This window comes from Chiloscyllium punctatum, chromosome 29 (assembly GCF_047496795.1).
Source record: "Chiloscyllium punctatum isolate Juve2018m chromosome 29, sChiPun1.3, whole genome shotgun sequence".
Classification (NCBI taxonomy): Eukaryota; Metazoa; Chordata; class Chondrichthyes; order Orectolobiformes; family Hemiscylliidae; genus Chiloscyllium; species Chiloscyllium punctatum.
In genome coordinates, this window is record NC_092767.1 from 72,760,099 (window position 1) to 72,776,512 (window position 16,414).

The following is a 16,414-nucleotide window of genomic DNA, read 5'->3' on the forward strand; positions in this document are numbered from 1 at the left end:
TTCTCCCAGTAACCCCTTGATCTCCTTATCATTCAACTCTGTCTTAAAGATACTCAATGGCTTGACCTCCACAGCCCCTGTGTGGCAACAATTCCCCACCCTCTGGCTGAAGAAATGCCTCCTTATCTCAGTTCCCTTCACTCTGAGGCTGTGCCCTGTCTCTCCTCCTCAGAGAAACATCGTTTCCTCACCCACTCCATTCAATATACTGCAAGATTCAATCAGATTCTCCCCATATCCTTCCAAATCCCATTGTGTGGAGACTTAGAGTCCTCAACATCATCCCTGGGATCATTCGTGTAAACCTCCCTCGGGACACCCTGCAGTACATCCTTCCTGAGATACGGGGCCCCGAGCTGCTCACGATATTCCAAATGCGGGCCATAGATCTCTGTAGGTCTGTCCAATTTCACCCCCACCCCCTCCCAACACCTTCCAATCTCTCCCTGTTCATTTATTTCCTTCAAGCGCCCGTCCAATGGGCTTTTGAAAGAACAACACTGATTAGATGGGCTGAATGGGCCATTTGTTGGAGGAGTGGCAAGTGTTGCCTCAGTGATAATGGCCCTGAACGCGTAATCCAGTCAACTTGGGCAACGGTCCGACGCCATGAGTTCAAGTTTGGATTCTGTATGAAAATAAAATTCTGGACTTAAAAGCTGGGCTAAACACGACCATGTAATCGCCGTAACATCTCATCTGATCCCCTAATGCCCTTTGTGGGGGAAGGGGGCAAGGAATGAAACCGACCACCCTCGCCCTGTCTGACCTACATAGCCATGTGGTTGCCTCTGAAATGCACTCTGGGAAATGAGGGATGAATCAATTAAAAAACAAATCAGACATCATTTCCACGTTCACCTCGATCGGTAGGCAGGGAGTTCCAGGTCATTGCAACTCCACGGTGGCTCAGTGGTTAGCACTGCTAGCTCACAGCGCCAGGGACCCAGGTCTGATTCCCGCCCCAGGTGACCGTCTGTGTAGAATTCCCCCGTTCCTGCATGGGTTTTGCTCCGGTTTCCTCCCACAGTCCAACATTCGCAGATTGGCCATGCTACGTGTCCCCAGTGGTGTGCAGGCTAGCAGAGTGAGCCATGGGAAATGCAGGATTATCGGGATACGGCTGGGTTGCTCCTTGTCAGAGGGCCAGTGTGGAATCGATGGGCTGGATGACCTGCTTCCAGATTAGAGTGGTGCTGGAAAAACCTGCTCCTGGGATGCTGCCTGACCTGCTGTGTTTTTCCAGCACCACTCTAATCTAGCTTCTGGTTTCCAGCCTCTGCAGTCTTTGTTTTTACCTGAATGGCCTGCTTCCACACTGTAGGGATTCTATGATTCCTGATCAAAATCTGAAATCCACTGGGGCCAGGGGTTCAAATCTCACCGTGGACAAATGCTGGGAGTTAAACTCCGGTAATAAAAACAAAATGGAATTCAAAGGTAGACGTTGAAATTAAAAAGTAACCTATCTGGTTCTCTCAAGCCCCTTGAAGAACCGCTGTCCTCACCCACACGCACACAACATGGGTGACTAGGGAAAATACCAGCACCACTGCATCTAGGCGGCAGTGTGGGGGAAGAAAACAAAGCAATAAAAACAAAACAGAAAATAAGAAAAGAAAAAATTACCAGGAGACAAATATAACCAAGGATTTAGAATAAAAAAAAGGACTGTTGTCCTTACCTGGTCTGACCTACACGTGACTCCAGACCCACGGCGATGGGGTTAATTCCTAACTGCCCTCTGAAATGGCTGAGTGAGACAGTTCAAGGCCAATTAAGGACGGCCAACAAATGCTCCCTGTGCTCATGACCCAGGGAAGAATTAAAATAAAAATGCACCTGAGTGTTACTCAAGTTCCAGCAGCTCAAAGAGTCGTACAGCATGGAAACAGCCTCCCCCCCGCCACCCTGGCCAGGCTAAACATAATCCCCAAACTAAACTAGTCCCACCTGCCTGCTCCTGGCCCACATCCCTCCAAACCCTTCCCTATTCATGGACTTATCCAAATGCCTTTCAAACATTGTAACCGTCCCCTGCATCCACCACTTCCTCTGGAAGTTCATTCCACGTGGGAAACACTTCTGTGTCAAAAATTTGCCCCTCATGTCTTTTCTAAATCTCTCTCCTGAGAAATGTGGCCCCTAGCCTTGGAATTCCTCATCCTAGGGAAAAGCCACCTGCCTATGTCTACCTTACATGATTTTATTAAATTCTATAAGGTCACTCCTCAATCTCCTCAGTATTTTCAATCACCTCATAGCTACCTCCTCTATTGCAGCTCAGGATCACTCTCGATCATTTGAATTGAATGAGCTTTATTGTCACGTGCACGCAACTGAGCGCAGTGAAAAGTTTCCTATGTTGCCACTTTTGACACCATCTTAGGTACTGGGTACCTATTATTTGACTCCAAATAGTGCCAGGTTAGTGTCGTTCCTACTATCCATGTCAATGTGCCCTCTCTGAGTGAGTCAATTGGCGCCATATTGGATATCCCAATCACTTTGGGATGGATTTACCACTGGGGACTGGAGCAGGAAGTGATGGATTCTGACTCTCTGGTCTCCAGACTCTGCTTGCGTCCTCTCAAACACGGTCAGGATCAGGCTCCGAGTTGTCCAAGGTAAATCCGCGACGCGTCTGCCAATCACTCGACCTCCAATCAGCAGTTTGTGATAATTTCCGGGATCATTCTCTATGCTATTCACAGGCAACAGGAGTTGGGGGGTGGAGGCAGGGGGAGGGGGGGAGGGGTGTGCTTCCCATCAGGATCCCAGCTCCACCGGGTCACCTGACGCGCACGCTGCATCGGCGGAACACGGAAAAGCATCGCAAAGCACAGCTCATGTTGAGGTTGGCACACTGCACAACTGGGGTGGCATCAATCTCGGCAAATAACGCCCTGTTGCGAGACAAGGTGGAGCCACCATTGTTGCCGTTAAAGTCTCGGAGCGTCTCCAAGATGTTCTGGCGGTTTTGGTGGCTGATGTCTCCCCGTATGTTCAGCAGGGCCTCGATGTGCTCCTTCCTGTAAGATCAACGAGAGAACAGAATTTTTTCTCCTGACCTAGCTTTGTGGCCCGTTCATCTCCTCATCGCTGACCTCCAAAACACACACAAAAAGAAAATCCCTTCCAACAAAGACCTAGTGATATCTGTGCTGGGAGGCTATGGGGAGGTGATGGCCCAGAGGCAATATCACTAGAGTATTAATCCAGAGTGTCCTGGTTCAAATCCTGCCATGGCAGATGATGGAATTTGAATACGATAAAAATCAGGAATTATGAATCTATTCATGACCATCAAACAATTGCTTGGAAAAACCCGTATGGATCACTAATGCCCTTTAGGGAAAGAATCAGCCATCCTTACCTGGTCTGGCCTACATGTGACTCCAGACCCACAGCAATGGGGTTGACTCTTAAGTGCCTTCTGGGCAATAAATGCTGACCCAGCCAGCAACGCCCTCAGCCGTGAACGAATTTTTTTTAAAATCCCTTTGCCAATTGCAATCTGGTTAGCTAAGTTGGCTGCATAGCAAAGCCAACAGTGTGGGCTCAAGTCCTGGACCAGCTGAGGTTACCAAGGATGCTCCTCAACCTCTCCCCTTACCTGAGGTGTGGTGACCCTTGGGTTCAACGCACCACCAGTCACCGCTGTCTTGGAGAACTTGTGCCCACCACTCTGGGACCATGGCAAACGCTTACCATCGCACCTCACGGGCTGTGAGGTAAGTCAGGAGGTTACAGAAAGGGGCTACACAAATGCAAAGTAACTTCCCTCGCTTTGTGCATGCTGTGTTCACTATCTCGCACTGTGATGCTCTCCAGGTTTGAAGGCCCATCCGTACAAAGATGGCAGCACTCCAGGGAAGGGCAGGGGGAATGGGATCTGCTGTTCCATGACTAAAAATAAATCGAATGGATTTTACCTCCCTTGGCAGTGAGGTCATTCGCGATGTCAGACTGGGAAATGAGGCCGAGGAATTGGAATGGCTGGTTTTGCCTCACCCGGTCTGATTTTTATTTTTCGTTGGTACTCAGTGTGGTCACCGGGACAGGAGATGCTCCTAATTTCACTTCCTACACTCAGGGCCTTGCCAAAATCTTCCTTCCTCTGTTGTTGCTATAAGTAAGGACCCCGAGACCTCACACAGGAAAATGAAACACTCTCCACAATCCATCAGCAGTGACACTTGGAACATCAGGATGCTGAGCATTCAGGAAAAATAACAAATTAAGAAACGCCAATTGCTAATGCCCCTCCTTCAGCACCTTCTCTCTGCCAAGAACCTTGTGATAGGAATAGCAGAGAATATTTTTACAAATGTTTAGTGTCCCTTGGCATCAGACTCTGAGTGCACTTGGGAGTTTACTCAGGTTCAGGAAGATTTTGTCAGCTTCAAGTACTTCCCATTGTTTGCACATTGTCCAGGGCTAGAGGAAGGATTTGGATTATTCTAATACTGCAGCGGACAAATATTGGCAACCCCTCAAATGAATTCCAAAGCTCTGTCCCCAGCCCCTCCTCCCCGACTCCAGTTGCTGAATGCTCTGGGATGAGACATGGGGGTCACTGATGTTACAACAGCTCAGTTCGTACACTGCAGGGAGTTTTGGTGGGGGTGTGTTTGTGGTTATAACAGTGTGTGTGTGTGTGTGTGAGAGAGAGAGAGAGTGTGTGTGGATATATCTGTGTGTGTGTGAGAGAGAGTGTGTATGTGGATATATCTTTGTGTGTGTGTGAGAGAGAGAGAGTGTGTGTGGATATGTGTGTGTGTGTGTGTGTGTATCTGTGTGTGTGTGAGAGAGAAAGAGAGTGTGTGTGGATATATCTGTGTGTGTGAGAGAGAGATAGAGTGTGTGTGTGTGTATGGTTATATCTGTGTGTGTGTGAGAGAGAGAGAATGTGTGGATATATCTGTGTGTGTGTGTGTGAGAGAAAGAGTGTGTGTGGATATATCTGTGTGTGTGTGTGTGTGTGAGAGAGAGAGAGTGTGTGTGGATATATCTGTGTGTGTGTGTGAGAGAGAGAGAGTGTGTGTGGATATATCTGTGTGTGTGTGTGTGTGTGAGAGAGAGAGAGTGTGGATATATCTGTGTGTGTGTGTGTGTGTGTGAGAGAGAGAGAATGTGTGGATATATCTGTGTGTGTGTGTGTGTGTGTGTGTGTGAGAGAGAGAGAGTGTGTGTGGATATATCTGTGTGTGTGTGAGAGAGAGTGTGTGTGGATATGTATGTGTGTGTCTGTGTGTGTGTGATATATCTGTGTGAGTATGTGGATATATCTGTGTGTATGTGTGTGAGAGAGAGAAAGAGTGTGTGTGTGGATATATCTGTGTGTGTGAGAGAGTGTGTGTGGGTATATCTGTGTGTGTGTGAGAGAGAAAGAGAGTGTGTGTGGATATATCTGTGTGTGTGAGAGAGAGATAGAGTGTGTGTGTGTGCGTGTTTATGGTTATATCTGTGTGTGTGTGAGAGAGAGAGAAGGTGTGGATATATCTCTGTGTGTGTGTGTGTGTGTGAGAGAGAGAGAGTGTGTGTGGATATATCTGTGTGTGTGTGTGTGTGTGTGTGTGTGTTTGTGTGTGTGTGTGTGAGAGAGAGAGAGAGAGAGAGTGGGTTTGGAAGGTGCTGCCTGAGGATCTTTGGTGAATATCTGCAGTGCGTCTTGTAGATGGTACACACTGCTGCTACTGAGCGTTGGTGATGGAGGGAGGGGATGTTTGTGGATGTGGTGCCAATCAAGCGGGGGCTGCTTTGTCCTGGATGGTGTTGAGCTTCTTGAGTGTTGTTGGAGTTGCCCCCATCAGGGTAAGTTGGGGAGTCAGGAGGAGAGTTACTCGCTGCAGTATTCCCAACCCCTGAACCTGCTCTTGTAGCTTCTGTGTGTTTATGGGATGGGTCCAGCTGAGTGTCTGGTCAAAGGTAACCTCCAGGATGGTGATGGGGAGTTTAGAGTTTGGAGCTATGGGTATGATGGTTGAGGGTCTTTCTGTCCAGCTTATGAGCTACCTCACATTGATTAAGACAGTGACCATCACATACTGAGACTGGTGACTGACTCCCCATTGGAATGTGGGACTCCGATATCTCTTCCCGGCCTTGGAGGGACAATCCTGGATCTCCATGGGAAGGGGGAGCCATGATCACCCTTTCAAAATGGTTTCCTCCAAAAGATCTTCATGGATTCAGCCCTGGATGGGGTCATTTGTCCACAGGACTGGTTTCTCCCTCGGTGCGGCTGTAGGAGGCCTGGCCCTGGGGACGAGGAAGAGGAGAGAAATAGGAATCAGGCAGCAACTCACCGAACATCGGGGTAACTGTCCGCCAAGGCCCCGACTTCCATCTGGATGGAGGAAGTATCCTTCAGCGAGATAATCTCAGCCAGGTGTTCAATAGCAGTATCCAGCCATGAGGCACTCGAATTCTGACGGAAAGGAAGGGGACAGCAGGGAAGAACAATGAGTGCCAGACTGGAAGGAACGAAGCCTTGAGTCTACCACTGTCAGCAGTGGGCCCAGTGATCCCGAGCTGTTGTGTGTAACGGTCTGGGGAAGCTCCAACCTAATTGCGTTGATATTCATTCACAGGATGTGGGTGTTGCCTGTCTGGGTTCACCAACAATGGGCCAAATGGCCTGTTCCTGCGCAACCACATTCCTGCGATGATGGGGACTTTACTTGGGTAAGCAATGGTCCAGTGGCATTATCACTGGACTGTTAATCCAGAGTCCCAGGTAATGGGGAGCTGGGTTCAAATCCCACCATGGCAGATGGTGGGATTTGAATACAATGGTGGGAGGGGAGAACAAAAGAAAATCTAGAACTTGCAATCTAATGAATTGATTGTCATAAAAACCCATGTGGTTCACTAACGTCCTTTTGGGAAGGAAATCTTCCATCCTTACCTGGTCTGTAACCAATGGAGATAGTTTATCTTGACCTATCATGTCTTTCCCTGCTAATATGATAAGATTAGATTACTTACAGTGTGGAAACAGGCCCTTCAGCCCAACAAGTCCACACTGACCCTCCGAAGAGCAACCCACCCAGACCCATTCCCCTACATTTACCCCTAACACTGTGGGCAATTTAACATGGCCAATTCACCTAACCTGCACATCTTTGGACTGTGGGAGGGAACCCACGCAGACACGGGGAGAATGTGCAAACTCCACACAGACAGTTGCTTGAGGCAGGAATTGAACCCGGGTCTCTGGTGCTGTGCAGCAGCAGTGCTAACCACTGTGCCACTGTGCCACCCAATCTTGGAGACTGCAATCAGATCACCCCTTAACCTTCTGATGTCCAGAGAAAACAGGCCTCATTTGTATAACCTCTCCTCACAACTTAACGCCTTTAAGTCCAGGTATTATTCATGTACCAGGGAGGCAGGGGAGTAATGATACTGACCCAGTAATCCACAACTACGGGCATGGGTTCGAATACCGTCAAGATGGATTTTGAAACCAATCTGGAATTAAAAAGCCCTTTGACCCATCTGGGTTCACTAATATGCTTTAGGGAAGGAAACTGCCATCCTTACCTGGTCTGGGCCTACACGTGACTCCAGACCCACAGCGATGGGGTTGACTCTTAACTGCCCTCTGGGCGATTAGGGATGGGCAGTAAATACTGGCCGAGCAAGTGATAATTTTTTGAATAAGTGCTAAGAAGTAGTTAAAAACTCAGTGGCACTAGTAATAAATGTTAGTGATAATCATTCCAATTTCAGCACCACAAGCTTTTCTTGTTGACTCACGGGATGAGGGGTTGACAGACTAGGCCAGCATTTATTGCCCATTTGTGTTGCCACCTCTAGAGCCTGTCTATTGCTGTATCCCTTTTCCAGCAACACCATTTCAGCTCTACACATTAATGCTCAGTCAGTCATAGAGTCATAGAGATGGAAACAGACCCTTCGGTCCAACCTGTCCATGCCGACCAGATATCCCAACCCAATCTAGTCCCACCTACCGGCACTCGGCCCATATCCCGTTCTTAATCTCAGATTTTTATTAACCAAAGATTAACAGCGTTGGGTGTGCGTGCGGGAATTAATTGACGGAATCTGTCGGGCGGTGGGACAGGTTTGCTCGAAGGGCTGAATGGCCCGCTTCTATTCCCACGTTCCCACAAACGGTGACCCTACCAGGCTGGCAAACATCTCCCTGAGCTCCACAGACTCTTGCGTCAGCTGTCCTGCCACTTTCATTCGCATGTCGGCCGAACTGCACACCACCCTCGTCTGCACCACTGCTCTCACATACTCAGTGACCACCTTCCTGTGAATACCATTCGCCAAATCCTGGGGAGGAGGGGAAAAAAAACAAAACATGTAGCTTAGTTCAGCTTGATGGACAAAGGACTCAAATCGCAAGGTTCCCTCAGCCTCGCATCGACGATTATATGAATATTGTGCCTTAGGAGGGTGAGGCAGTGGGACTGTACACACTGGGATTGTGAATACAGAGTCTGTGGTAAACAGGATTGTACATACTGTATAGACAGTGTTAAAAGTCACACAACACCAGGTTATAGTCCAACAGGTTTAATTGGAAGCACTAGCTTTTGGAGCACTGCTCCTTCATCAGGTGATTGTAAAGGGGCAGCACTCCGAAAGCTAGTGCTTCCAAATAAACCTGTTGGACTATAACCTGGTGTTGTGTGATTTTTAACTTTGTCCACCCCAGTCCAACATTGGCATCTCCAAAGCATGTATAGACAGGGATTGTACCTTTCTGTAGATCGTGGGAGTGTACACAGTATGACAGTATACAGTTTTAAGTAGCAAGACCGTAGACAGTGGGAGTGTCAATAGTGAGGTCAGAAGTCAGACAACACCAGGTGAGAGTTCAACAGGTTTGCTTAAAATCACAATGACTCCACCTGATGAAGGGGCAGCGCTCTGAAAGCTTGTGATTTCAAATCAACCCATTGGACTATAACCTGGTGTCATGTGACTTCTGACCTTGTCCACCCCAATCCGACACCAGCACCTCCACACAATGGGGCTAGACAGAGTGTGTCTGTAAATAGAAAGACTGTATACATTGGGATTGTAGACAGTATCTCTGGAAATGGAGACAGCGTGTGTCTGTCAATAGGACGACTGTAGACAGTGAGACTGTACCTGGGCCTGAACGTGGGGCAGCTGTAAACAAAGGGGAGTTGCTTTCATAAACATTCCACGGCTCTAAACAATTCCTTGACAATGATGTTGTTTATTGCTTTGTAAATATTGGCCCGGACACATTCTGCTCACCTTCCAAACCCCCCCCCCACCCACCCCATCCAAAGAACAGAAGAGATGTACAGCACAGGAACAGGCCCTTCGGCCCTCCAAGCCTGTGCTGATCATCATGCCGTAACTAAACTGGAAAACAGACCTTCTGCCCTTATTCGGTCTGTATCCCACTATTCCCTCCCTATTCGTGTAACCATCCAGATGCCTTTTCAATGACCTCAATGTGCCTGATTCTCCCACCCCTTCTGGCAGTGCGTTCCAGGCTCCTACCCCCCTCTGCGTGAAAAACCTCCCTCGCACATCCCCCTTAAACTTTCCCCCTCGAACCTCGAATCTGAAACTTCAATCCTGGGGGAAAGCCCCGGACTATCCGCCCTATCTACGCCTCTTATAACCTCTGTCAGGTCTTCCTCTCAGCCTCTGTCTTCCCAGTGAATACAATCCCAGCCTTTTTAACCTTTCCCCATATCCCCAATACCAGACAATTCCCTGGTGAATCAGGAGCTGGGTGCTGGGGATGGGGTCAATGTGAGACTGTGCACAGTAGGTCTATTCACAATGAGACTTTATCCTGAAAACACTGAATGCAGCAACTCACAGAGATTTCTTAACACACACTGATGGTAATAGATCAGGGGCATGAACCCTCCTAGACAGAAATACCAGTACAACTGGCCAATGAGGAATACTGGCCCAACTTGTCTGAGCTCCAGCACTATCAGTCTGTTCCTTTTCAAGTAATTACTGTCTATTTTGTTCTGGAATTTTCTCTCTGGGCTGGCTGGGTGTTTTGGTGGCTCAGTGGTTAGCACAGTGCCTCACAGCGCCAGGGACCCGAGTTCGACTCCTGCCTTGGGTAACTGTCTGTGTGGAGTTTGCATGTTCTCCCTGTGTCTGCGTGGGTTTCCTCCCACTATCCAAGGATGTGCAGGTCAGGTGCATTGCCCATAGTGTTAGGTGCGTTAGTCAGGGGTAAATATAGAGGAGGGGAATGGGTCTGGGTGGGCTGCTCCTCAGAGGGTTGGTTTCCACACTGTAGGGATTCTAATCTACTATGGCCCCTCCCCAATTCGAGTCACTGGATTCCAAAAGCGATGAGGTGGAGGAAGATCTCCTTACCTGGTAGGGAGGGCTTTTCATTTTTCGAAACTGGTTGAAGTGTTTCTTGATGATGGTGGTGATACTTTCAAAGATCTCCTTGTTTTGCAGCCACTTGCTTTTCAGCAGCTTCGAGAAGTTTGGCTGGGGATGAAAGGCAGAGATGTTGGTGAATGCACCCTCCCAGCTCAGAGACAGCGACGGAACCAGCAGGCCCTGCCCGTACTCGAGTAATCGGCCTCCTCTTTCCTCCCAAGAGCCATTGGCTCCTTGTACCTCATTAAAATGGCCACTCCCCACCTGTGACCTTCAACCTTTGACCCTGGGCTCAACCGAATGTCGACATTTCCCAACCAGAAACAGGAGTGGGGGGGGGGCGAGGCCAATAACAAATAGGAACAGGAGTAGGCCATTCAGCTGCTCAAGCCTGCTCCACCATTCCATAGGATCATGGCTGATCCAACATTCCTCACATCTACTTTCCTGCCTTTTCCCTGTAGTCCTTGATTTACCAACCTACCTATCTCTCCGTCTATCTCTCTTGGCATAATCCATCTTTCTATCTCTCCATCTTGGCATCCCTCCGTTTCAGCATCCCTCCCTCCTGGCATCTTTCTATCCATCTCTCCACCTCGGCATCTCTCCATCTCTTCCCCCATCTTGGCATCTCTTCCTCCAGTTCGGCATCTTTCCCTCCCGGCGTCTCTCTATCCATCTATCCATCTTGGCGTATCTCCCATCTTGACATCTCTCCCTCCAGTTTGGCATCTCCCCCTCCCGGCATCTCTCTACCCAGCTCTCCATCTTGGCATCTCTCCATCGATCCCTTGAGACATACACAACAATCCCTCAATTGTGTACATTTCAGGGTCTAGCCCCACAGCTCTCTGTGGCAAGTAATTCCAAATACTCTCAAGAAGGATTTCCTCCTCATCTCAGTCTTAAATGGGCACCCTTTTAATCTGAGACTATGTCCTAGACTCTCCCAGGAGGGGAGCCATCCTCTCAGCATTGACCCCGTCAAACCCCTTCAGAATCCGAAATGTTTCACCGGGATCACCCCTTAAACTCCGCTGAGTAGAGCCCCAAATGTTGCTCTTAAGACAATCCCTCCATCCCTGGAAATCATCCAACTGAACTTTCTGTGAACTGCCTCCAACAAATTAATATCTTTTCTTAAATAAGGGCAGCTAACTGCTCCCAGATTTCACCAGCGCCTTGATATCCCTTTGATTGAGCCATGACGCCACTGTACACCTACTGACCCCGATCGTAACCAAAGATCGTTTCAGCTCTTGGGTTACAAGGGGGCTGAGCTTGTGCTCTAGCCACAAGGAAGGCAGAGACCTTTGGTGGTCAGATGTTGTGCAAGTGTCCAACAGTAACCGTGTTGCGATATGTCGCTGGAAATTAGATGAGATTACTTACAGTGTGGAAACAGGCCCTTCGGCCCATCAAGCCCACACTGACTCGCCAAAGCACAACCCACCCAGATGTGACAGTGAGCAAAGGGAAGCCAGCGGTCCCACACCTTTAGCTCCTCGAGCAGCCTCTGCGTTAGCATCTCGTTCCCTCCCTTCACCACTCTGTCCAGGGAAGCCAACGCTTTCTTGGCTTCTTCTTCACCGTCACTGGAGACCTTCTGCTTCAGACGCTCAATGTAGTCTCTGCAGAAGCCAATGGGAGAGTCAAGAGGCTGAACAGCGAAGTGGGCCTTTTTGTTTTAATTTCAGAAATATACTTTATGCGTTTAAAAAAATCCCTTTGTGTATACACACTGTCAGTTGTTCGGTTCTGTACATTTGCATGTCAAGTAAACTAACAAAATATTGGACTTTGACTCAATCCCAACGGATCAACGATCTCTCTTACTCACACAATACTAATATTTACACATATTTGAGAGACTGGGAGGGTCCATTATCCGAATGGATCCCCATTTACCTTCGGCAGGGAGGCCTCAGAGGGCGGTCTTCCCCCACTGTCCCTTGACAGCTGATGTCCCCAAGTTCTAGTGCGTCATAGTCCTGGACCTTGGAATGTGTCAGTCTGCAACACATGCTCAGGGTCAACCCTGGAAGACTGACATATTTCGGGCAGAGCAAAGGGCATCTGGGACAGAGATGGAGATCTTAACACCTCATCCCTTAGTTTCCAACTTCACTCGCACCTGGTTATTGGTTACCTGACTCACATGTGGTAGAGAGTGACTGGCTATTGGTTACATGACTTACAAATGGCTTAGAGTGACTGGTTATTGGTTACCTGACTCACATGTGGTAGAGAGTGACTGGTTATCAATTACTTGACTTACAAATGGCTTAGAGTGACTGGTTATTGGTGACTTACATGTGGTAGAGAGTTATTGGTTACTGGTTACCTGACTCACGTGGTAGAGAGTGACTGCTTGCTATAAAGCACCTCTGGACATCGTAGCATCGAACTGGACCTGTGTACATTCCATGGTCAATACTTGGCGTTAATTGTGGAATACCTGTCCTGTGTATGTGAGTCATAATGACACAGAATGAGACCGTTGGGCCCTTTGAGAGTATGCTGACTCCCTCTCGAGTAATCCAGTCAGTCTCTCTAGTCCCGGCAAGTTTATTTTCCCGCCCATCCAATTCCCTTTTGAAATCATTCATTGTTGCAGCTTCCAAGTCCTCTTGGCTTCGGAGACCTCCAGCTCACTGTGCGAAGGCCGCTCCTCCTTCACCTTCTCCTCCTCCTGTTCCTTCTTGCCTCTCCCTGGTCCTTGCATTGAAAGCTCAGGCTAACAGCTTTGCCCTGTTCCCTTCTCTAAAGCCGCCATTGCCTTGCCCACAGCTCCCTTCAACCTCCATCACTCTGAGGAGACTGACCCCAGCCTCTCTGATCTTTGACCTTGCCGCCAAAATGCCTCAGCCCAGGAACCATTTGGGTAAATCTCCCTCCGACCCCTCTTGAGGAACTTCACAGTCTTCCTGAGTGCCCAGGATTACTGCGGTTAGGGGATCTAACCTCTATAAAAGGTTCTGGGTCACTCCCCTGGTGAAGAACCTTATTTCCCTATGTCTGAGGACTGTGATACAGTGGCTTGGGTATTAGATTACTACAGTGTGGAAACAGGCCCTTCAGCCCAACAAGTCCACACCGACGCTCTGAAGAGCAATCCACCCCTACACTTAACACTACGGGCAATTTAGCATGGCCAATTCACTATAACCTGCACATCTTTGTGACTCGGTGGGGAGGAAAGTGGAGCACTTGGAGGAAACCCACCCAGACATGGGGAGAATGTACAAACTCCACACAGACAGTTGCCTGAGGCAGGAATTGAACCCGGGTCCCTAGCGCTGTGAGGCAGCAGTTCTGACCACTGAGCCACCGTGCCGCCCACAATTATGGAATAACTGCTCTGTTCATGTAATGGAGAGTAACAGACAAGATATGATGTTGGTAGTACTGTGCAAAGACTGGCTGACTCAATGACAACAGCCATTCTGTCAAAATGTGGTCAAAAACCCATTATTTTGTCGCTATAATGTCGCTGCTCAAATGACAATAATATAGAAAAAGGGGCTGAGGTAGCAGAGTGGTTAATAGCACCAGGAACCCGGGTTCACTTCCTATCTCAGGTGACTGTCTGTGTGGAGTTTACACATTCCCCCCAGTGTCTGCTTGGGGGTGCTCTGGTTTCCTCCCACAGTCCAACGATGTGCAGGTTAGGGTGGATTGGCCATGCTAAATTACCCCATAGTACCCAGGGATGTGCAGGTTAGGGTGGGTTGGCCATAGGAAATGCAGAGGTAGAGTCGGGGGTTGGGTCTGAGTGGGATGCTGTTCAGAGTATCAAGATGGGCTGAATGGCCTGCTTACACACTGTAGGGATTCTCTCAGGACAGAAGGGCATTGCAATAACACTTTAAAGAGCAGTTTGGAAGTTCAGAGCTTGGACATAACTAAAAAGGGAGGGTATGCAATGGCCTAGTGATATAATCAATAAACGATTAATCTAGTTTTTCTGGGGTCCTGAGTTCAAATTCCATCACAGCAGATGGTGAAATTGGAATTCAAGAAAGGAATCTGGAATTAGGAATCTAATCATGATCATGAAACAATTGTAGGAAAAACCCATCTGGTTCACTAATGTCCTTTAGGGAAGGAAACTGCCATCTTTACCTGGTCTGGGCCTACACGTGACTCCAGACCCACAGCAATGGGGTTGACCCTTAACTGCGCTCTGGGGCAATTAGGGATGGGGCAATAAATGCTGGTCTGGTCAGGGACATGCACATCACATGAATGAATAAAAAAGTCACATTGCTGAAATTTCTCATCAGGATTGATGCAAGAATGCCTAATTTCTGACGGTCACAACCATCCATACCACGGGAGACAAAGGCTGGCAACTTGACTCTGAAGGGCTAAGGCCTGGTGAGGCCATTCGGCCGATTGTGCTAGCACCAATTCTATTCACCAGTGTGTCCTCCTCCTGCCTTTACACCCACATCCCAGCCTTTACCGCCCTCATCCCAGCCTTTACCCCAACCTCCCAGCCTTTACCCCAACCTCCCAGCCTTTACCCCCTCCCTAAACCCCCTCATCCCAGCCTTTACCGCCCTCATCCCAGCCTTTACCCCAACCTCCCAGCCTTTACCCCCTCCCTAAACCCCCTCATCCCTGCCTTTACCCCAACATTCCAGCCTTTACCCCAACATCCCAGCCTTTACCCCCACATTGCAGTCTTTATCCCCCAATCCCTGCCTTTACCCCTGACCTCCCAGTCTTTACCCCACATCACTGCTTTTACCCCCACATCCCTGCCTTTACCCCCCAACTCCCAGCCTTTACCCCCACATCCCTGCCTTTACCCCCCCAACTCCCAGCCTTTAACCCTACATCCCAGCCTTTACCCCCATCCCTGACTTTACCTCCTCATCCCTGCCTTTACCCCCAACTTCCCAGCCTTTACTCCCTCAACACAGCCTTTAACCCCCACATCCCAACCTTTTCCCCCTCATCCCAGCCTTTACCCCAACATTCCAGCCTTTACCACACACCCGAGCCTTTAACCCCCACATCCCAGCATTTACCTCCCAACACCCCAGCCTTCACCCCCCACATCCCTGTCTTTAACCCCCCCACATCCCTGCCTTTACTCCCCCCCCACATCCCTGTCTTTAACCCCCACATCCCTGTCTTTAACACCCCACATCCCAGCCTTTACCCCCCCACATCCCAGCCTTTGCCCCCCCACATCCCAGCCTTTACCGCCCCCACATCCCAGCCTTTGCCCCCCCACATCCCAGCCTTTACCGCCCCCACATCCCAGCCTTTACCCCCCCACATCCCAGCCTTTACCCCCCCCCACATCCCTGTCTTTACCCCCCCACATCCCTGCCTTTACCCCCCCACATCCCTGCTCACCCTTTCTCGTGGAGTGACCTTTACCTGAAAGCAGGGCAGCAGTTGACCACTGCGATGGCTTGGGCGCCCCTCAGTTCCCCACCGTCCACCTTCTCGGGGTATTGCTGGAAAAACTGCTGCGCGTGTTTCTGGAAACTGCGAGGGTGAGAGAGGGGAGCAACGTTAACCAGACACCCACCAACAACACACCCTACAGCGAGGGCTGACCCACTGCCAAGGCAATAACACACAGACTCCGCAACCGGGCCACCCTGAACAAACTCTGGGGCACTGTGGGGCGGGGGTGTGGGTGTGTGTGTGTGTGTGGGGGGGGTGTAGATATGTGTGTGTGTGTGAGTGTGGGGTGTGTGTGTGGCGGGGGAGGGGGAGTGTGTGTGTGAGTGAGTGGGGGGGAGTTTGTGTGTGTTTGAGTGTGTTGGGGGAGTGTGTGTGCGTGATGGTGTGGGGGGAATGTATATGAGTGTGAATGTGTGGGATGGAGTGTGTGTGTGTGTGGGTGTGTGTGGGGGGAGGGGGAGTGTGTGTGTGAGTGTGTGTGTGTGAGGGGGAGTGTGTGTGTGAATGTGTGTGTGAGGGGGAGTGTGTGTATGACTGTGTGTGAGTGTGTGGGGGGGAGTGTGTGTGTGGGGGGGAGTGTGTGTATGACTGTGTGTTT

At 49.5% G+C, this 16,414-nt stretch overlaps 1 protein-coding gene across 4 annotated transcripts in view; it reads right to left on the reverse strand.

Moving 5' to 3' along the window:
• Positions 1-1,937: 1,937 nt before the first annotated feature.
• Positions 1,938-16,414, reverse strand: part of LOC140454560 (exocyst complex component 3-like protein 2) — a 63,563-nt gene continuing 49,086 nt past the window's right edge. For all 4 annotated transcript variants that reach the window (XM_072549397.1, XM_072549400.1, XM_072549399.1 and 1 more), the window contains exons 7-12: positions 15,784-15,894; positions 11,882-12,017; positions 10,372-10,494; positions 8,158-8,313; positions 6,312-6,433; positions 1,938-3,032 (exon numbers count right to left, since the gene is read on the reverse strand). In XM_072549397.1, coding sequence (XP_072405498.1) covers positions 2,792-3,032; positions 6,312-6,433; positions 8,158-8,313; positions 10,372-10,494; positions 11,882-12,017; positions 15,784-15,894 — 889 coding nt within the window. In that variant the 3' untranslated portion in view covers positions 1,938-2,791. The remainder of the gene's footprint in view (positions 3,033-6,311; positions 6,434-8,157; positions 8,314-10,371; positions 10,495-11,881; positions 12,018-15,783; positions 15,895-16,414) is intronic.